The sequence below is a fragment of the Myiozetetes cayanensis genome, unplaced genomic scaffold, assembly GCF_022539395.1.
Source record: "Myiozetetes cayanensis isolate MyiCay16 unplaced genomic scaffold, myiCay2020 scf26, whole genome shotgun sequence".
Lineage (NCBI taxonomy): Eukaryota > Metazoa > Chordata > Aves > Passeriformes > Tyrannidae > Myiozetetes > Myiozetetes cayanensis.
Genome location: NW_026087477.1, coordinates 7,909,802 through 7,931,539, shown reverse-complemented (window position 1 = coordinate 7,931,539; position 21,738 = coordinate 7,909,802). Strand labels below are relative to the sequence as shown.

Sequence of the window (21,738 nt, the reverse complement as noted above, 5' to 3'; positions counted from 1 at the left end):
TGTGGATCAGAAACCGTGAGGCTCTGAATCCCTGCTCTCAGCCCGCACCCCGTCCCCCAGCCCGGGGCTGGAGGGTTAAACGGGGAGGGTTCGGCACCGCAGGGGCGGGATGCCAAGCCCAGATTAACCAGTGGAAGACGTCACTTTCCATTATGGGAAAGGCTCCCAAATATCCCTGGAGCTTTTGGTTCTGGGGATTAGCCATCAGCATACTCAGCTCCCAGCACAGAGCAGGGATCCGTCGGTGCTCGTGGCCATGAGCAGGGCTGGGACCTGCTCCGAGGGGCATCGTCGGGGTGGCTGAGCACAACCATGTGGGAGTGTGTCAGGAGAGCCGTGCTGCACTCCCTGTCCACGATCCTCCTGCGCCTCTGGAAGTGGGTGCGGGCTTTCTGGTACAAAAATGGCCTCCTGACCCTCTCGATGCTGTCGGTTGTCACCGGGTGCCTCCTGGGGTTCCTGCTGCGGACGCTGGAGCTGACGGACCTGGTAAGCCCGGCCAGGATGGGGACGGGAGTGAGGGAGATGGAGTGGTGAGGGGGGCAACCAGCCCTGGGGCCAGTAAAGGTCCCAGACAGGCACAGCCCCAAAAGCAAAGACTCCTGTCCAAGAAAATCACCCCAGCACAGGTTTCTGCACGTGGTTTTGGTTTTTTGGGTTTTTCTGTGGGCTTTTTTTTTTATTTGTTTCCCAAGAAGTTCTCAACAAATGCCAAAGCTACAGGACAAATCCTGCCTTCCTCCAATGGGAGTGGGGGGCTCTGGGAAGGAGCCCATGGGACTGCAAGAGCCTCCAGGTGGGCTGGGGATGGGAAAGTGGGGAATGGCTGCTTGGCTGCAAGATGCTCGGTGACAGACTCCCCACAACACCACCAGCAGCGATGGGGTCCGTGGGATGAGCTCCTGCCCTGACCCTCCCCAGCTGTGCAGATGCTCAATCCGAGCACGTTTCTGCTCTCTGGAGAAGACCCAGCAAATAAATAAGGGCAGGTGGGGAGCCTAGGGGGGTCTGCCAGGGGTCCTTCCTCTGAGGACCCTTGGAAACAAACGCACTGGAGGAAATGCCCCTAAAAGGGACGTTCACTCAGCACTTCCCAGGAGGATCATGGTGTGAAACGGCACCGGATCCCCACGGCTGCGCTGCCGCCGGGCAGCTGGGCTGGGCTCAGCCCTGATCCTCGGCAGGCTGAGGAGCCCAGGAGGGGGAATCTGCTCCAGGGAGAGCTTGGCTGGTGCTGGAACATCCCTGGGTTGCCCACTTGGATTTAGCAAAGTCTTGTCATTTCAATTAGGCCCCTCAACATCAGCGCAGCGGGGATGATCTCGTTACTTAATTGAAGCCGGGTGTAATCTCCTCATCCCAGTGCACACACCCGTGAGCCAGCACAGCCCCAGGGCTCCAGGCCCTCATCCTGCACTGACTTCAGCCATCCTCTGCCCCAGCCCTGCTGTGAGGCCTCACAGCCACTTCTCCCCGTTAGAGACCTTTGTCCCAAAACCTGCACCACGGAGGAGGGGCTGGAGAAGTGGCCACTCCCTGCTTTCTACCCACAATGGGAAATATTATGAAGTTAAAAGACCCACTGACAAAGAGCTGCTGTTCAAATCTGCTGGCACCCCTTGCACCTGTCTGGGTCCATTGTAGCTCCCCAGGGACATCAGCCACGTCCAGACCCCAGTGGGACAGCACTCTTCCCTTGGTCATGGCTGTGCTATCTGGAATTTGGGGGTCCTTCTCCAGACAGCCCTTCCCCATGTCCCTGTGAGGGATGTAGGGGATGTGAAGAGATGCCACAGCACAGAAACCCCCCCTGTTGCACTGAGGCCACCCCATGAATGGGCTGGACACCCAGGCTCTCCCTGAGCTTGGCTTTGCCACCTGCAGCCACAAGGTACTCCCACCTTTTGCTGCTCCTGACGGCTTTGGGGCACTTTTGCAGGTGCTGCCAAGCCTCTGCTCCCTGATAACAAGTGCAGCAACGTTCAGGAGGAGCCAGTTCAGAGCTGGGTCTGGTTGGGAAAAAATTTATCAAGTTTGAGCCCTTAACCCTCAACCATCACCCACTCAGTGCTCACCTGACACGGCTCTCTCTGTGTGCAGGAGAAGCAGTATTTTTCCTTTCCTGGAGAGCTTCTCATGAGGATGCTGAAGATGCTGATCCTGCCCTTGATCACCTCCAGGTAAAACATCACCTTCTACTCTAAAGCACCATCTTCTCATCGTGTTGAGGAGGGGACCCCCTGACCCCCCATTGAGGAGATCACCCCAAAACTGCCTGAGGTGAGAATACCCCTGGCCCCAGGCAGCCAAGCAGCATCCCTGGCTTGGTGTACATCAAACCCCACTATTTCCCAGCAGATCTGGAACAAATCCTCACCTGGATATGGTACCTGCACCCAGGTCAGGCACCTGCACTGGCTGGGGTGTTCCCCTTTTTTTGGGCAGCTGGTGATGCTGGGACCCTCCATGGGCAGCTCTGATGGGTGGCTGTTTAACCTCAAAGCAGATTCCCTTATTTAGAGGCATTTGAGAAAGTTCAAATAGAAACAAAAAGCGTCCCTCAGTGCTGTGTCTGTGCTTGCAAATCCCCATTTTATGGGCCCATACAGACCTAGAAACAAGAAACAGAGCCCAGCAGTCACACTCAGCTCTAAGCAAGGCCCTGGAAAGCTTATATGGATTAACATATTGTAAAGAATTGCTGGCCCATGCTCATTAGACACATGCAAACCATAACTCCTCATTCCCTCGAGGATGTGTCGTTTCTCTATTGTTTGTCAGAGTTTGCTTGTTGCCCCATTTGCCTCTGGTTTATTTTTGGGAGCAGTTTGGTCTCTATCCTGGCCACACTTGCCTGTTGAGTATCAGCCCTTGTGGAGCTGCTTTCTTTTCCCCTCCAGTATCTCACACCCTTCCCCGGAGGCACTGGAGGGTTTCCCTTTGCTCCCAGCCCCCCCTGCAGCTCAGTGACCTGGGTCATCCCCTCTGACCACTCTCCTGCCTGCAGGCACAGGGTCTGCACAGGGATCCCAGGAGTTTTCCTGCATGTTGGATCAAACCAGGGATTTTTCTTATTTAATTACTGAATGATGGTGAAGTGGCATCTTCCATCCCAGGGGTACTGGGAGCTCCCCAAGTCTCAATTCAGAAAGAATCACCAACCTCAGCATTGCTTTTGTGGCCTCTCAAGCTTCCAAAACCCCTTTCCTCCTGGACACGTGGCTGCTGGAGGGGATCTGTGGGCTGGCCACTACCTCAGCCACCCCATCCCGTGTGTCCCAAGGCTGGCATTTACCCTCACCACCCTCATCTCTATCATGTCCTGCCTGAGGGTCGTTGGGCCAGTGCTGGACTCCACCAGCAGCTCAGCTGGGGCTGCAGGGCTTGGTGTGAGTCTGTACATGGGGCACCCTGCAGCCCCCAGGTACCCACATTTCACAGAATCCCAAAATATCCTGAGCTGGAAGGGACCCACAGGGATCATCCAGTCCAACTCCCCCTGCCCAGGACACCCCAACAATCCTCCCCTGTCCCTCAGAGCGTTGTCCAAACGCTCCTGGAGCTCTGGCAGCCTTGGGGCCGTGCCCACTGCCCTGGGGAGCCTGGGCAGTGCCCACCACCCTCTGGGGGAAGAACCTTTCCCTGAGATCCATCCCAACCCCCTTGGCACAGCTCCAGCCCTTCCCTGGCTCCTGTCCCTGGTCCCAGAGCAGAGCTCAGCGCCTGCCCCTCCGCCTGCCCTCGGGAGGAGCTGCAGCCCCCGAGGAGTCTCCCCTCAGTCTCCTCTGCTCCAGCTGAGCCAGCCAAGTGCCCTCAGCTGCTCCTCACACCCTTCCCCAGCTCCCTGTCCCTCCTTTGGACACTCTCCAGCACCTTTAGATCCCTCTGACACCGTGGCCCCCAAACAGCCCCCAGGACTCGAGGTGAGGCCGCCCCAGGTCAGGGCAGGGTGGGACAATCCCCTCCCTGGCCCAGCCGGCGATGCTGGGCCTGATGCCCCCCAGGACAGGGTGGCCCTTTGGGCTGCCAGGACACTCTACTGACTCAGATCCAATTTGCCACTGCCCAGGACCCCCAGGGCCCTTCCCTCCAGCCTCTCATTCCCCAGTGTGTCCCTGCATCCAGGGCTGCCCATCCCAGGGGCAGGATCTGGCGTTTGCCTTTGTTAAACACCACGCAGTTGAGGATTGCCCAACCCTCACATTTGTCAGGGTCTCTCTGTGGGGCCTCTCTGTCCTTGAAGGAAGGAGTCAGCAGCTCCTCCCAACTTGGTGTCCTCAGCAAATCCACTGAGGACCTTCCAGTCCTGTAACCAAGTTGCCCCCACCACGGCCCTGCTGTCCCTGCTGGGGCAGCCAGTAATGCCCTCTCTATTTTTAGCCATTTTGCTAAGAAGTAGCTTATGGGTTTCTTCTTAGGAAAGCTTAGTGTGCATGAAATCTGAATGAGCACCTCTCTCCTGGGGGTGTGGGGCCCATCCCCACCAGGATTTTATGAACTTTGCTGGTACATTCCTCTGCTGTTCAGTCACAGCAGTGGCACAGGAGATGTAGGATAACAGCATCTTACCAAAAAAGAAGAACACCAGTTATTCACCACCAAAATACACCAAGAATACAAACTTCTTAACTCTTGGAGAAAACAGAAAACATGGCCAGACCTTGAAAAGAGGTGCCTCCTGTCCTGCACGGCTCAGCCTGGTTTGCCACAAACCCATCCCAGGTGTAAGACCCTGTGAGCGCTGGCACATGAACGTGCAAGAGCTCAGTGATGCACTTAGGCACTGGTTTAGGAAATATCTATGGAAACCTCTCCCAGCTTGGATATGTTGCCCACCAGATGCATCCTGTGCAGCTCTGGCAGCAGAACTGACCACCACGTTTCTGCTGCAGCCTCATGTCCGGTTTGGCCACCATGGACTCCAAGGCCTGTGGGAAGATGGGGCTGATCACCATCACCTATTACCTTTGGACAACCTTCATGGCAGTGACCGTGGGGATCATCTTCGTGGTCAGCATCCACCCTGGTGCAGCTGCCCAGAAGGACAATTACATTGTGGGCAAGGCGGTGCTCAGCTCCGCGGACGCGCTGCTGGATTTGATCAGGTGCGTCCCAGGATTTCAGCAGGAGCCAAGTTTAGGGGGACAAGATCTTCCCAGAAGGCTCCAAGTTCCCAGGAGACATTGGGATCTCCAGGGATACAGAACTGCTGGCCAGGTGCTGGTACCTCCGAGCCCAGCAAGGTGGGGTTCACTGACCCCACCACACGTCCCCCTGACCACTGTCACTGTCACTGCTCTCCCAGAGCCACCAGCCAGCAGGGGAAGCAGCAGAGAACAGACAGATTAACATTCCCTCAAGGCTAAGGGGTTTCCCAGCTGACCCAGGGCTGTCCTAAAGCTGCGGGTGGGGATACCTGGGGAGGGGGTGAAGCACCGACCCCGGGGCTGGGGGAGAATCTCCATTTCTGGAGGCATTCCATGGCCTGAACCAGGCTCTGAGCATTCTGCTCCAGCCCTGAGGGTTCTTCTACAGGTGGCAGATGTCTGTCCCAGGCTCTGGCTTTCCATGAGTCCCATTTATGAGCAGTTCTCAGTCCTGCTCTGAGCTGACCTCTGTTTGCCCCCAGCCTGCACAGAGGACACCAAGCTGGTGTTGGCTGTAATGTCTCCCCCAGGTCTCCATGCCCACCAGAGGTGCTTCCCAGGGTGCTCCCTGTGCTCTCACAACACACTGTAACCCTGTGTCGTTGCTCTCTTGCAGAAACATGTTTCCTTCTAACTTGGTTGAAGCTTCATTCCAGCAGGTGAGTTCACCTGGCCCTCTGTGGGTGGCTGGGATGGTGCTCAGCTCCACATGGGGCTGCCTCTTTCCCCACCCACAGCCTGGACATGAGTCCCTTCTCCCTTCCCCTGCCCTTCCTTAATCCCTTTGTCCTTCCCTTCCCCTTTGCTCCTTCCCCTCCCCTCTGCCTCCCCCACACTCCCCCAAGGTGGGCGCCTGAAGGCAGGAGGGCTGGGGGCACAGAGACTCACAGGAACCCTCTGCCTGAGAGGGTCGTGCACACAAAAAGCAGCTTTCCAGTCCAGGGGGAAGGGGCAGCAAAGTGGGGACAGGAGACACAGGGCAGGTTGGGGTGGGCAAAGGGGACGGGCTGGGGAGGGGCCAGGTAGGGTGGAGAGAGAGAGAAAACAAGCAAACTCAGGGCATTGGGAAAGCATCAGTAAAGCCCCCAGGTAGAAGGATGGGGGACATCTCCCTGGGGACCACAGTGCTCCCCAGTGCTGAGCTGGGATCCCACAGGGACCCGACTCACACTACCATGGGTCTGCCCAGCAGCCCTGGCCAGCAGTGGCTGTGCTGAGGTCTGCAGGGAGCAGCCACAGCTTCTCTTGCCTCTTGCTCCTTATTTCCACCAGCCTTTTACTGCCTGGAAAAAATCCCTGCTCCTCCAGGAGCACCAGGCTCGCCTCCATGTCTGGGGCAGGATGGAGCTCATGCCAACAGCTCACTACCCTCGCCCTTTGCCTCTGTTCCAGTACCGAACCATTCTTGTCCCGGTGGTGAAGTCTCCCAGCTCCCCGAAGGGCCCAGGGAAACCCATCAATTTTATTTACTTCGCACCCGACGACCAAAACCCCGAAATCCACCGGCCCGTGTTCCTCGAGCTGACGCCGTCGCCAGAGATGACCTACAGGACCCTGGCCGGGACCAGCAACGAGATGAACGTGCTGGGGATCGTCATCTTCTCCGCCACAATAGGTACCTGCTCCTCCAGAGCGGGGCCCGAGCGAGGGCTCAGGGACGAGTCCTGGTCACTGCTCCCGTCTGGGGAAATGGGCCCAGCACAGAGCTCGTGCCAAGACCTCCATCAGCACCACCCCCGGTGGAGCTCACTGAAGCTGTAGGCTCTGGGAAGGGCTGTTTTCTCCTCACATTTCCGATAGGAGCTTTCACAGCCCACACGTGGGTCCTTCCTGAGGGTTTTCAAGCCGTAACAAAAGCTGGGGAGTCCTTCTGGTGAATGAAGTGAGGTGTAATCGTGCAGAGGCTGCCTGGGACACAGCTCTTCCCAGTGATCCAAACCCTCCACGCTGAGCGTTCAGCCCCCTGAGCAGGCAGGATGTGACCATGGAGTCAGACTTGTGCTGTCACAAATAGATGGGAATTTACAACAGGGGTTTCTGAAGGAGGTAGGGAAGCCCTTCTGCTTTGAACAGCTTGCAATCCTGTGTGGACAAGGTGTTCAACTGCAATTTTGAGAAGAAAGATGAACCAGAGGTTGTGGAGAGACGTGCAAGAGAGAAGGAGGTTTAAAGGGGAGAAAGTCACTGCAAGGAGGAACTTGGAGCTGGCTGAGCAAGAAAGGAGGGAGGGACCAGGAGGAAAGAGTAGGAGGCAGTGAGATAAGGATGGGGGCAGGATTATGTGTAGATTAAGAGGTGAGGGCAAGGAGCTTGAACTTTGTGTATAAGGAACCAAAAAGCCAATTAGAGGATTTGAGGGGTGGAGGCAGCACAGCACTGGAGCGCAGTGACTGCAGACAGAGCCACGGAGAGTGGCCAGTTCTGAAAGCCAGGACACAGAGAGAGCCTGGAGAGCATGGCCACAGCGAAACTGGGCAGAGCCAGACCCACTGACAGACCCTTCCAGACTTTGCCTCTGGCAAACTCCTGTCCCAGCAACCAACACCTCCTGCAGACCCCGGACGCTCAGGGAAAGTGCTGAGCTGTTGCCTGCAGGACACGTGCCCTCCCATAGCCCTGTCAAACCTGCAAGAAGAAGCTGCTTTTCTCCTCTGAGATTACACTTCACCACCCCTGTGGCGTGGGAGTGGGATCAGCCTGAGTTAGGAGGCAGCAGGAGATCACTCGAGCCAGCCCCGGCCACCAGCTGCGCTCCCCGTGTCTGCCCAGGGTGGATTAGAGCTCCACAAAGCCACAGACTGGCAAAGCATCACCTGCACTGGGCATGGGGACCTCGACAGAGGATTCATGTACCCCCAGGAGGCTTCTTCTGCAAGGAAGGGCCTGGCAGAAAACAGGAGAGGGACAGGGAAGGCACCACAGCCCCATGGAGTGGGGAGGGCACTCAGCTGGTTCAGTGGGAACAGCTTGGAAAACAGGATCCCCTCCTCGGTGCAGCAAGGCCAGGTGGAAACCTGAGGTTGAGGCCTCAGCAAAGGGCATTTGTGTGCAACAGCAAAATCAGGCAGTTTGTGAGTCTGAGACCAAAGCACCCACGCAGCACCCGCTGGGTACCACCACTCTACTGTGGATGGAGACCCCACACAGCTACCCCAGCTCTGACAGTCCCTTCACTGCCACTGAGAGCCTCAGTCCTCTCTGCTGCCTTTGAAACCCAGAAAAGAGCAGAGGTTTCAAGTCCCTTGCAGGAAGCTGTCTGTTCCCAAATCAGCTCTGTAGGACGTGAAAAGCAATAACTTTCTTCCAAAGCAGCTGTTGTGGCCATCAAATAGCAGATGAATATCCACAGAGCTGAGATTTAAACATGCCAAGCCTTGTCTCATTTCTGAAAGTCCTGGCAAATCTCATCTCTCTTCTGAGCAAGGCAGGAGATCCAACCACCCACCAAGGGCCTCTGAGGACTGAGGAGGGATGAGCGGGACAAGATCCTGTCTATCTTCTTCTTTTCCAAGCTAAAGCAGATGCCTGTACAGCGCTTCAAAACTAATTTTAGCCAACACAAGGAAGATGTGTTCTGGGCTGGAAACAATAAGGGAAAATGCTCAAAGGCTCCTTTTTCCTTTGCTTTGCAGTGGGTTCCTGGGAAAGCTCCCAGCCAGTGAAAGCAATGGGATTTAACACTGGCAGACCAGACAGCACCATAACCCCTCCTACCACTGCTGTATTTCTGCTCTAGCATTCCTCCAACAGAAAATCAGGCTGGATTAGGTTAATGCAACAACATCAAAAGGAAAAAACAGACTTAAGAGAGGAGGCTTAATGCCTGTATCCAGGCAACTCAGTCGGATCCTTCCTGACGTATCAGTGCACAGCCACATGTGTTGTCACCACCAGGGAACAGCCTGGGAGCCACCAACAGGGCCATAGGAGAGGAACAGCCCTGCCCAGGAGGGAACCGAGAGCAGCTGCTGCCCACAGGACCAGGACCCCGAGCGCTGCTGGAGTGGCACTCGTGGTGTGGGGCCAACCTGGGCAGGGTCAGGCTGCAGCACAGCACCACACCCCCGGCTGCAGGGAACCCCACCGGGCTTTGTCCTGCACGAAAATCCATTTTTGTTTCCGGAGCTCATTATTCTTGTATTACCAAACAGCAACCCAGCTATCCTCCTAATCCAGCTAATCCGCAGTTTATCCACCTCGGGAAGGGACTCTCCCCGCACTGAGCAGCAGGGACGTTTATCTGCCTTCCGTGCAAGGGAGAGTCCAGCTCCAGGCTTGGGGTCTGGTGGGGTTTGGTGAGGGAAGGTTTTGTGTTTGCTGGGAGCAGAGAACGGCCACGCCTGGTGGAGCCCGTGCTGAGGGGGGCCTTGCCCAGTGCCCCCTGCCCTGTGGCCACCAGAGCCTCCAAGGCTGGGCTGCTCCCGTGGGGCTCCTGAGTAACCTGACCCCTGTGTTTGGTTGCAGGACTTCTCCTGGGAAGAATGGGCGAGCGTGGAGCCCCCCTGGTCAATGTGTGCCAGTGCCTGAACGAAGCCGTTATGAAAATTGTCTCCATGGCCGTTTGGTAAATCTGGTTTCCATCGGTTCAGTTGTTTTCCTTCCTGCTGTCTAATGGCAGTGCCGGTCACACCTCTGCACGGATCTGTTTCTGTACAGCTCTACCACACTGTACCAAACATCCTCATAAATCATTTTTTATTCCTATTCTTTGCAGGTACTTCCCCTTTGGCATTGTATTTCTCATTGCTGGGAAGATTCTGGAGATGGAAGATCCATCAGTTATAGGACAGAAGCTGGGACTGTATGTCATCACAGTAGTGTCAGGGCTCGCCGTGCACGGACTCGTCATTTTACCTCTGCTTTTTGTGCTCATAACTAAGAAAAACCCCTTTGCTTTCATTCAGGGGATCCTGCAAGCCTTGCTGATCGCCTTAGCTACGTCCTCCAGGTAGGAAAACGTGGCTGAAACCTGCCCATACCTCTGAGCAGTAATCTGGTTTAGCAGGGGAGGCGAGGCTGTGTGTGGCCAGGTGAGCTGTACAGGAGGGTAGATGTAACTTGAATTATGCTCCTTGTATTCAGGGGAAGCAGATTCTTGGCCCTACCCTGGCCTCTGTGTGTGTGTGTGTGCTTCTTTTAAATGCTGCAGTTTTCTTTCCATTAATTCAAACTAGAACTGCTGTAGGTGCTTTATAAAAACACATGGGATTATGATCCTGGGGTTTACCTGAAAACATCAAAATCTCTTCTGGACACTTTTCTGACAATCTAAGATCAACTCTGTATATCCCAAATTCCTCCACAGAAAAACCTTGTCTGCTTTTAAGAGGTTTTGCGATTTTTCATTATATTTATTTATTGTATTTTCATTGAAAAACATTCTTTATAACAATGAAGGAACTTTACACTAGAAGCTACACAAGTTCAAACATTTTCCTAGAAAACACCAAACCAGGCAAAGAAGCAAATGGTTTTTCTGACCTCCCTGTTGCTTCTTCACATAATCCCAATAAAGCCACCTAGACAGCAACTCCCTTCCCAAGCACCCACTGCTGCAGGTGCCTCTGCAACTCTTAATGTCCTGGCCTCCTCCTGAACTGGGTCTCCAGCTCTGTCTCCATCAGGCTCCTCCTCCCTCTGCTCCGCAGCCTGCTAAGCGAGCTGGAGGGATGGCACACAGGGATGGAGGGAACACCCTGCTCCTTGTCCCAGCCCCATGGTCTGTGCCTGGGGGCCACTGTGCTGTGCTCTGCATCCAGCTCCTTTCCCAAAAGCAGTCCTGGCCTCCCAGACTCTGTCCTGATCCCATCAACTTCTTTTCTGCGGTCTCCTTTCTTCCACTTGTTCTTTCTTGTCCGTGTCCTCATCCTGGCTCCCATGGGACAGCTCAGGTCCTCCTGGAGAGAAACAAGAGGGAGTTCAGGGGGTGCAGGAGCCAAGGCAGCTGCCCCTCCTGCCCACAGCACAGAGGAGACACACAGGGAGCACGGGGGTCTGGCCAGTGCTGTCCCCCCCTGTGCCACGCACCAGGAGGTGCTGCAGGATCACTGTGGGGGCCAGGGACGCACAGCAGAGCTGCAGCCATGGCACAGAGCTGGTCAGAGCAGCTCCTTCAGCCACTGAGACGACATTCTGACACTTTCTCTTGCAGCCTGCAGCTCACTCAGCCAATGCTGCCCCTTCTCAGGTGGTTGGAGCTGAAGGGACCGGTGTTGCTCTGAAGCCACTGGTGTTACTTTGCTGCCTCCGCACCCTCGGGAGGGCCGGAGCTCCTGTCCCATCACACCCACTCCTGCTTGTCACGCTCAACACAGCCAACAGAGACCATCACTGATCGTTTCTTGTCCTGCAGCTCAGCCACCCTGCCCATCACCCTCAAGTGTCTCCTGGAGAACAACGGCATCGACAGGCGCGTGGCGCGGTTCGTGCTCCCCGTCGGCGCCACCATCAACATGGACGGCACCGCGCTCTACGAGGCCGTCGCTGCCATCTTCATTGCCCAGGTCAACGAGTACGAGCTGGATCTGGGACAAATTATCACCATAAGGTAAAGGTTTCTTTGCAGCAGCCGGATGATTTCCCTCCGGTCCCATTTACAGACATCAGGACAACCTCCTGCACTTTTCCCGTTCACAGAGGTCTTGTTAATGCACAGAGTGAACTCTCCTGGGAAGCTGAGGAGCAGGGAAAGGGGCAGCCCCTGCATTATGTGCCAGGGAATGCTGGGCTGGGCTCTGCACCCAGAATCTGCTGCAGGTCAAGGACTTTGCCTGTAGGGAAAAGCCCAGCTGTAGAGGCAGCACGGCTGGGGCAGGTCAGCACTGCAGGACCCGAGCACAGGAGGGTTTCTGCAGGTGCCATTTACTCCCCTTCAGGAATGGGATATCTGCATTCTACCAGCAGGGAAATAAAGCACCTGAATAGATAATAATAATTAGGTACAGTTGCAAATATTTAGGTGTTTAAAGCAGGGGCCCCCTGCCCTGAAGGCAGAGGGGAGCTGTGCAAGCACAGAGCCAGGACACCAGCTGTGCACAGGCAGGGGGTCGGGATGGCACCCAGGAGCAGGAAAGTGGAGGAAGCCAGTCCAACCCAGTCCTTCCCTGGAGGAATAACTCACCTTTCTGTGCACACATGCTCGTGGAATTGCTCAGCCGCCTTCTCGTTGCAGCATCACGGCCTCGGCCGCCAGCGTGGGCGCCGCCGGCATCCCACAGTCCGGGCTCGTCACCATGGTCATCGTGCTCACCTCGGTGGGGCTCCCGACCGAGGACATCACCCTCATCATCGCCGTCGACTGGGCTCTGTAAGTGCTCTCCAGGCCTGCTATGGGTTCCAGCTCATGGTGATGTATCTTCCTCTTGGGGGATGAAACCAGATTGATCTCGAGACAGAAACTGATGCTGGATTACACTTGTCACAAACAGAACACACACCTTGTGAAATCACAGAATCAGACAGGTTGGAAAAGACTTCTGAGGTCATCAAGTGCAACCCTTGATCCCACCCTGCTGTGGTTCCCAAACCATGGCACTGATACCACATCCAGTCTCGCCTCAAACACCTCCAGGGACAGTGGCTCCACCCCTTCCCTGGGTACACTCTGGCTCTTGTTCAGCTTCCTGTCACTCCACACTCCCAGCTCCCTTCCCACCACCATCACCTGTGATCTGCTGATGTGAGAGGTGCCTGGGTAAGCCAGACAAGTGCTGTGCTTGGACGTACAGGATTTTCTCCCCGAGAGGCATTTCAAGGAGTTTATGACCCGCTGAGGCAGCTCCCCCCCACACTGAGCACAGACAATGCCAATGGCCCAGTCTGGAGGTGGCACAGGCAGGTCCATGCACTGAACACATGCCAGGGTGGGACAGACCCAGCACGGGGCTCACAGAGACATCACAGGGACTGTTTTCTCTCTGTATTTGCAAAATCATTGCAGCACTTGGCTCTTCCTGCCATTAGCAGCATCAGGGGGACATTTGGGATGGGGGCTGAGATGTTCCAAAGCCCCCAGCAGCCTGGGCACGCTGGCTGTGCCCACCCTGCCCCTCACACCGTCTCTCCCCAGGGACCGGCTGCGCACCATGACCAACGTCCTGGGCGACGCCCTGGCCGCCGGCATCATCGCACACGTCTGCCAGAAGGACTTCGCCCCAAAGGCCCCCCCGGTACGTCCAGCACGGCTGGGAGGGTGGGGGAACTCGGGGCACGGCAGCACAGACCCAGGACACAATTAAAATTGTGCTTTTTCTCTTTGCAGCAAAAGCCAGTGAACAACACAGACAAGTTTCCCCCCACAGAGCCCTCACAGCTGCATCCCAAAGAGAATGTGATTGAAATGATTGAGGAGTCCTTGGTGGATCCCGCAGGAGTTCACTACAGCATCTGCCAGGTGTAGATGACAGCATTCCTGCTCCCAGGAATGGCTTCTTGGTGCTAAACACTGACATTGTGAGTGTCGCACGTGGATGCTCTGCAAGAATTGTGCCTTACTTGGCACAAAAAGTGGGAAAATCCTCTCTAGCCTTTGAAGACTCTGGGACTCTGGCAGGCACCCAAGGGGCAGGGAGCCAGATCCCAGGACACAGCTGGGAGCTCGCTAGCCTGTCTGAAATGGCTGGGTTTGAAGGTTTCATAACTCCCATTTTCCCAGTTCAGCTGTTTTTGAAGGTTAGGGAGGGGACCAGGTGGTAGCAGACTGGATCTGGTGAGAGTGCAGCAGGGATGGGGCACAACTCTGACCCCTCTAGGCCAGCAGTTCTTCCCTGCAGGTCAGGCTGTGCTCCAGAAGCTTTTGTTTTCCTTATTATAGAGATTATTTTTTTAAATCATTGCTTTTTATTTTATTACTGTGTTCTCATCTAAAAACCAAGATTAAGTGTTTTTTTGTCTAGAGCTCAAAATCCAAGTTGGATGTAACTGGATTTCCCAGCTGTCAGGTTACAGACAGCGTGGCTGAGCTGTTCCACTCGGCAGGAACAGTGGGATCCACTGGCTGCAGGGATGGAAGGACCAGCTGGAAGCTCTTCCTGCAGCTGTTTTATTACAGTGAACTAATTGACTGGGCCCAATTGCAGTAGTGTTGATTTTCCCAGCTAAGGATCTGTCCCTAAGCTCAAATTCCAATTACAGCCTTAAAATCTAGGCTTCCCAGGGCAGCCTTCTCCACAAGAGCCTTTTATACCAATGATTCATGTAACTGAATTAATTTCTCTCTCAAAATGCTATCTCATCCCTCTTCTCCCTCTTGGTCTTTCCTGCCACACCATTAGGATTTGTAACACAGCTCAGATCCCCCTCACATCACTGAACTGTTCTCCAGTTGTACATAAAGAAAACACTTTCTGTGCAGAATTCTTTCATGATGGAGTCAGAGGTTGTAAAAAATTTTCCAATTTAGAAGAAATATTCATTCCTGTTTTGCCAAATGAAAAGCAGAAGTCATTAAATAACCAGCTTTTGCACAAAATGAGCCATATCTGATTAACTTCCAAAAGCCTTCCAAGACCCAGAATCCTGGGCAAGGTAAGCTTGAGGCACTGCTGTTAACCTTGGCCTTTTCTCACCCTTTCCTCCTTGGTGAGGTTATTTATACCTTTTTAAACAACACAGCCCAACTGCTCCCCAACAGGAGCAGCCACATCATTTGCAAACCAAAATAACCACATTTCAAATCAAGCTCTGCAGCTCCCCCAGTCATCCCTCCCTCCCTCCTTTCCCATTTGTGATCACCTGGATGCATCACACACACAGGTCAGCTCCAGTGGCTCTGAAGGGTTCTGTGGTTGTTCCTTTACACCTGGGGCAAGCTCAGGTACCCCAAAGCCCCTGGGGAGGTGCTGGGGAACCCTGGGGAGGCTCCAGGCAGCTCCAGCTCCAGGACACACCAGTGACCCACATCCCCCAGGTACAGCTGGACAAACACTTCCAAAGCACCTGCTCCAAGGCAGCAATTTAAAACAGGCAAAGATTAAAAGGATGATTTGTGAGACCTTTCTGGTGCAGTCACTGGTGCCTGGGAGTGCTCACGTCCCTCCAGGTGAGCCCAAGCCGACCAGCACAGGTACCTGCACAGCCAGCCAAGATGAGCCCCATTCTCACATCCATTCCCCCATCATTAACGAGCTCTGGACATTACAGCACACAATTAACCCAAAGGCAGGCCTGAATGTCCAGGGCAGAGGTCCTTGGGTGAGTGCTGGGGCTGCAGGATGAGCCTCTGGCAGCCCCATCACAGAACTCTGTGCCCTCCAGCACACCCAGCTCTTCCCTCGCCCTCAGAGGCTGCAACCCTACTAAAACAACTTGAACAGCACACCCCCAAGCCCACTGCAATAAAGAACAAAGTATGACTAAAAAACCTGAATATTACATCTAGTAATAAATCCAGAGCTGCTGAAGCCAAGCCCTCTCTGTACAGATGGCCCAGGAGCTGCAGGTCTTGTGGTTTATCAGTCACAGAATGGTTTGGGTTGGAAGGGACCTGAAAGCTCCTCTTGTTCCACCTTGGACACCCTCCATTAGACCACGTTGCTCCAAGCCATGTCCAACTTGGCCTTGGAATTGTTGGTAATGCCTCCTACTACTGAGATAAATTTTAGCAGAGAAGTTCTGATTTGGGCAATCAGCAGGAAGGACGTTGGTGATAGTGACGTTAAAATCAAGTGTCATGTCAGAGCCCATAGAGCCTCACACCTTGTGACAAACACAGCAAGGGAGAGCTTTAACCACCCAGTAGCTCCAAAACTGAGCTGTCATCACTGTGCCACTCTAACAGGATAAAAGAAGGGGGGAAATAATCCAAATGCTTCTGACAGTCTGTTTGTGGTCGAGCACAGAGGGATGCCATCATTACTGATGGGAAAAAGCCAAGGCAGCAAAGACAATCCATCTCCAGCACTGCACACAGGCACAAGAGAGACACCTGAACAGCTTGAACAGGGAAAAGAAAATGTGGCAAAGTGAATGAGGCAGATTTACTGAATGCCCCAGTTCAGAGGCTGGAGAGGTGCCCACTGCCCCCACCTTTGTCCTTGGGGTGGCACCATCCCAACCCCGCCTGTATTTTCCATAATCTGCTGCTGGGGGGACACTGACACCACTGTTTATCTGCTGCTTGTGGGGGAACAGCAGCATCAGGGTGCTCAAAATGTCAGCACAGCTCTTGTACAGGGCAAACTTATTGGGGGTTCAGGGACAAGAGACTTCTAGAAGACAAGAAAGTAGCACAGGGTCTGGACAAAGTCACTGGCCATCAGCTGGAGTTTTTTTCTGTCCTGACTGGGTTCAGGAGACCAGGACAGGAGGGAGGTGAAGTATCATGTCCCACACCAGGCAAAATGAGGCCTCTTCCTGGCAAATCAAAACTCATCTACTCAGCCTCCAAAAAAGGCTAAAAAATAAGAGGGTGGTGGGCACTGCCCAGGCTCCCCAGGGCAGTGGGCACGGCCCCAAGGCTGCCAGAGCTCCAGGAGCATTTGGACAACAGTCCAGGCACAGGGAGGGACTGTTGGGGTGCCCTGGGCAGGGCCAGGAGTTAAGACTTGATGGTCTTAGGGGTCCCTTCCAACTCCAGGACCATCAGGACATTGTGTGATTCTATGATTAAATCCTATGGACTGATACACTGCACCTTCAAAGTACTTTATTTTCCCAGACACCTGTAAGAAAAAGAGGTGCCTCTCTCTGTTCTGGCACTGAAAACCTAATTCAGTTTATTTGCACGCAATTGGAAAAGCACAGGCAGGGCAAGGCACACACCCAACAGCACAGAAAGCTGGTGTACAGAAAGAACACAAGCTCCAAACCTACATTTCTTCCTTGGAAATCCTTTTTTTCCTTACAAACAAAAAATCTCAGCTGCCTGGTAATACAGGTGATTCCAGGGTTATGGCTGGTGTGTATTAATATTGTAATAAAATTGGGGAGTAACTGGGGGAAGGACTCTGGCTGTTAAATAGTTATTTCACTGAGGAAAAAAAGTAACAGAAAGCTTCTCTGGTGAAGTAAAATCCCTGTAAAAGGCATTTATGGGGTTTGAGGTTATTCAGAAAAAGTCAAAGCAGTCCTTGGCTTTGGGGCACCTCCCAAACACGGGCAGAAAACCAACCTGCTGGCCCCACGAGCTTTGATCAGGGAATGACACTTCCACAGTGGTCATGGGGAATCTGGGGATGTGACTGAGCACAAACTCAAAGCTTAAATGACTTTGCACTGAACTGAATGACTGGAGTGTAAACTTTCCACACAAGACAGCAGCTTGTTCCTACAGCCTGTGGATAAGTTGCCCTGATCCTACAGGATGGTTCTCTGAGCAGCAGTTGTATTCCAGAGCACAAATTGTGGTTACATATCTGAATTTATAAAAATTATGAGTTTTGATCTGGGACTTTCATTTTTTACATCTTTTGAGGATGTAGAGATGGAGTTGGAAGGGCACAGTCAGTAGAGTGTGCTGCTGCCATCCTTCCTTTGGACCAAAACACATCTGTTTGTGTTTTACTGATCCAAACAACAGATGTGAACACCAGCCCAAACCTCCCATTTTTTTAATTTTAAATACTACCTGTTCCAAAATTACTCTCTGCAGGTTTTCTAGAATAATTTTCAAAATTCCATTCCACAAGAAGTTTTGAAAGTCTTTATTTAAAATCTGCTGGAACACTTTCTCTGTAAAACCAGATTTCTAAAGCAGCTCTAAGCAACACATATATCTTTTTTTTTCAGCAGGTAACCTACACTAAATTCACACCTTTAAGGAGTGAATGCCTCCCTAGGGATGTGCTCTGGCAGTTTTCTACCTCTGCCTCTTCCGATTCACTCCACATCTTTGTTTCCACAAGGAATCTCTCAATTTTGTTTGATGTGATAATGAAACTTTCTAGAAAATCTGAATGAAGTATTTCAACCCTTCCTACAGGCAGGTGCAGCTCAGCACATCACACCCCACAGCCCCAGGGAACTCAGCAGCTCCTCCTCGGGACGCAGCTACGAGAGCACAGTGGGACACAGCAGTGCCCGTGCTCGTGGGACCATCTGCAAACTTTCCCAGCAGAAGTTCAAATCTACCTCATAATTCTTTATGAAGTGTTCCAATGCAGAGAATCCCAGAACGGTTTGGCTTGGAAAAAACCTCAAAGCTCATCTTGTTCCACCCCCTGCCACGGGCAGGGACACCTTCCACCAGCCCAGGTTGCTCCAAGCCCCGTCCAACCTGGCCTTGGACACTCCCAGGGATGGAGCAGCCACAGCAGCTCTGGGTAACCTGTGCCAGGGCCTCCCCACCCTCACAGGGGAAAATCTCTTCCCAATATCCCATCTAACCTGCCCTCTGGCAGTGGGAAGTCATTCCCCCTTGGCCTGTCACCCCAGGTCCTTGTCCAAAGACCCTCTCCAGGTCCTTTGTAGCTTCCTAAAAGTTGCATCTGCACCTGTGCCAGGCCCCCAGGGCTGGTGTTCAGATCCCCCCAACCCCACAGAGCCCATCAGCCCTCAGCCACGCAGAGCACACGGTGCAGAGGTGCCCCAGGAACTCATTACCTTGGCCTTCCCCAGCCTGGGCAGTTCTGCAGTGTTGCCCCTCACCATGGTGGACACTCTCCAGCTGCAAACTTCACACATTTCTTCAAACTTCTCAAGGTGGGGAAGAAGCTGTAGCATCCCTGAGTAAGGTGCTCTGAAATCCACGTCAGGAGTAGCCACACTTGTGCAGGGGCAGAGGTCCTGACACCCGGGTGTGCACGGTGCACTTACCTTTATTTTCTAGAAGGAATGTAACTCATTTAAACTACACAGATGAAGTGCCCTGCAGCCAACAGGGAGAGCCAGGCACCTTTCTGAGCAGTCCATCTCAGATTGTAGGAGGAGATGTCTTCAGAAGGCTCTTACTGATGGGTTTGGACTGGATGCTAAGACTTTTAGTAGCTTGAGTCAGTAGGATGAATCCCATCCTAAATTACAATTCTGAGCAAAGACACCTATTCTTAGAATCTTGAGGCTTCAAACTCTGCAAGGTCAGATTTTGGCTTTCATTCTGAGACATGGACTTACCCAAACCACAGCTCAGCAGAGACAGGAAAGAATGATAAAGCTGAAATATTACACCCAACCCCAAAGCTGCTGCTTCACTTACCTGGCCATCTCACCTCAGAGATCTTCTATTCATTGTCCTTCCTTGAACCACAACAAAATGGGTACTTGGCCATTCTCCTCCTTGTTTCCCTTTCAATATTCTGAAGTCTTCAACTGCAAAACCTTAAACCAGATCGTGGGGCTAAAACATTGAGAACAGCACATGATGACAGCACCTCCAGAACAGCGTTGTCTCCAGACATCTCACTCCATTTCTCCGTCTCGCTGCCTGCCCTCCAAATGCCACATCCCAAGCAGTTATTTACTTTAACAGGCTGCAGTCATTGGAGACAGACAGAACACATGCTCTTTGCACTTAAAACCTGGCAGGCACGTGTTGCTGGTGTCACAGCTCGAGCCAGGCTGAATTTCTCATGATTCTCCTCCTAATGCCAACAAAATGCCAATCCTGACCTTTAATTGTTGGTTTCTACTGCTCATGCATCATCAACTGTTCCCAAGGATGCTGCACCCAGCCAGCTGTTACCCAAGCTCCTCTCCAAGATCGTGCTTCCCTCCAACCCAAGCACTGATCCGCAGTTCCTAGACATGAAGCCTGAAGCAGGAGATGAACCAGTCACACACATCCCTCCCTAGCAACAATTACTCACTTGCTCACAACTAGAGCCACCAAAGCACCTCTGTTCTCACCCCTTCGCCTTTCCAACCACGTACAAACCACACACAGGGAACTGCCCAGGCTCTGTTTTCACCTGCAGACCTGAATTGTATCCCCTCTTCAACCTGCAGTCATAAAATCTGCCTTTCCCCTTTCCCCTCGTGATCCAGCAAAGGCAGGAGCTCGGTGAGCAGCAGCCAGGCCTCAGCAGTGACACAGCCAGGCAGCAGAGAACAGAAATAACTGAGTGACACTGCCCAGGGTGAACCCTGAGCTCCTCCAGCAGCTCCACTGGGGCAGTGGCAGTCGCCACCTCTTACCTCAACAGCACCAGAGCAGATGTACAGAGAAAGGTGCAAACCCCCATAATTTGGCAGACATAAAACAGAGAGAGACTCAAGAACCCTGTAAATGGGCAGATACAAACAAGGACCCCTCCTCCATTTCCCATCCCTCCCTCCACACACTCAAACACAGCTTTCTTGACGTAAGCCCCTCCAGCAGAGCTGCTCTCCCAAGAGCTCTTTTCTCCCCTCCTCATCCACAAACACGGGCTCTGCTGACTCTTTTCCTTTAGCACATCCCTCGAGGAATATCCAGTGCACTGGTGAGATCAGCCTGGCTGTGCCCCAGGGTGCTGCTCCCCATCCTGGGAGACAGTAAGAAAATATGTTATTGGAGAAACCAAGATGCATCTGCTGCCTGTGCCCCACAGACTGGGCTGGGAGTGCAGTGTCCCACACACCAGCTCGGCAGGCTGGGCAGAACCTGGAACCAGCTTCCCCTCCTCAACTGCTCCTTATCCAAACTGCCAACCAGTGTGTGAACCAAAACATTAAATTCAAAGCACTAAAGAGACTGTAAGAATTAGCCCACACACCAACTTGGGAGGACAGGAAAAAATGAGATGATAATTTCTAATGGATCGAGGAGAGAATCGAAAGAATCATAGAGCTTGTCCCAATACACCCTGTTGGTAAAGTAAAATTAAGATAAGAGCCCAGTGGCACTGCTTGGCTATTCAAAGTCACTGGTGTAAAAAGAACATGATTCTCCTATTCATTAAAGCCCAGAATCAAAACAAAGTCTATGCTTTAGTTAACCCCTTGCTTACAGCTCTGACAGTCACTGACTGGAGCACAGAACCTCCTGATGGAACAAAAGTTCTTGAGAATGGAAGTGATGCAAAAGAAATATTTATTAATAAATTAAATAAAAATTTATTTTATTTATTTATATTATTAATCAAGTTTAACGAGTCCAAGTGCAGGTTCTGCACCTGGGTCAGGGCAATCCCAGACACGAGCACAGACCAGGAGAAGAACTCAGTAAGAGCAGCCCTGAGGAGAAGGACTTGGGGGTGTAGGTGGACAAGAAGCTCCACACACCCTGGCCATTTGTGCTGGCACCCAGAAACCCCCCGTGCCCTGGGCTGATCCCACAGTGTGGGCAGCAGTGGATGGGGGGATTCTGCCCCTCTGCCCCCTCAGGTGAGACCCCCCTGCAGAGCTGCCCCAGCCCTGGGGAACAACAGCACAAGGACGTGGAGCTGCTGCAGAGAGTCCAGAGGAGGCCACAGAGATGCTGCCAGGGCTGGAGCCCCTCTGCTCTGGAGCCAGGCTGGGAGAGCTGGGGGGGTTCAGCTGGAGAAGAGAAGGCTCCAGGGAGACCTGAGAGCCCCTTGCAGGGCCTAAAGGGGCTCCAGGAGAGCTGGAGAGGTGCCAGAGGGCAGGGTGAGATGGGAGATCAGGAAGAAATTCCCTGTGAGGGTGGGGAGGCCCTGGCACAGGTTGCCCAGAGCAGCTGTGGCTGCCCCTGGATCCCTGGAAGTGTCCAAGGCCA

General features: G+C 53.3%; 1 protein-coding gene across 1 annotated transcript; it reads left to right on the top strand.

Moving 5' to 3' along the window:
- Positions 1–312: 312 nt before the first annotated feature.
- On the top strand, positions 313–13,545 carry LOC126643188 (excitatory amino acid transporter 5-like). Its single transcript, XM_050321430.1, has 11 exons — positions 313–489; positions 2,101–2,180; positions 4,893–5,105; positions 5,764–5,806; positions 6,540–6,762; positions 9,612–9,711; positions 9,862–10,095; positions 11,500–11,694; positions 12,319–12,453; positions 13,216–13,315; positions 13,408–13,545. The coding sequence occupies exons 1-11, from the start codon at positions 313–315 to the stop codon at positions 13,543–13,545; spliced, it is 1,638 nt and encodes a 545-aa protein (XP_050177387.1).
- The last annotated feature ends 8,193 nt before the right edge of the window (positions 13,546–21,738 follow it).

Coding starts and splice junctions, on each gene's coding strand:
- LOC126643188 (XM_050321430.1), top strand. CDS start 313: ATGTGGGAGTGTGTCAGGAGAGCCGTGCTGCACTCCCTGTCCACGATC. Junction 490..2,100: donor CGCTGGAGCTGACGGACCTG/GTAAGCCCGGCC, acceptor CTCTGTGTGCAG/GAGAAGCAGTATTTTTCCTT. Junction 5,807..6,539: donor TTGAAGCTTCATTCCAGCAG/GTGAGTTCACCT, acceptor CCTCTGTTCCAG/TACCGAACCATTCTTGTCCC.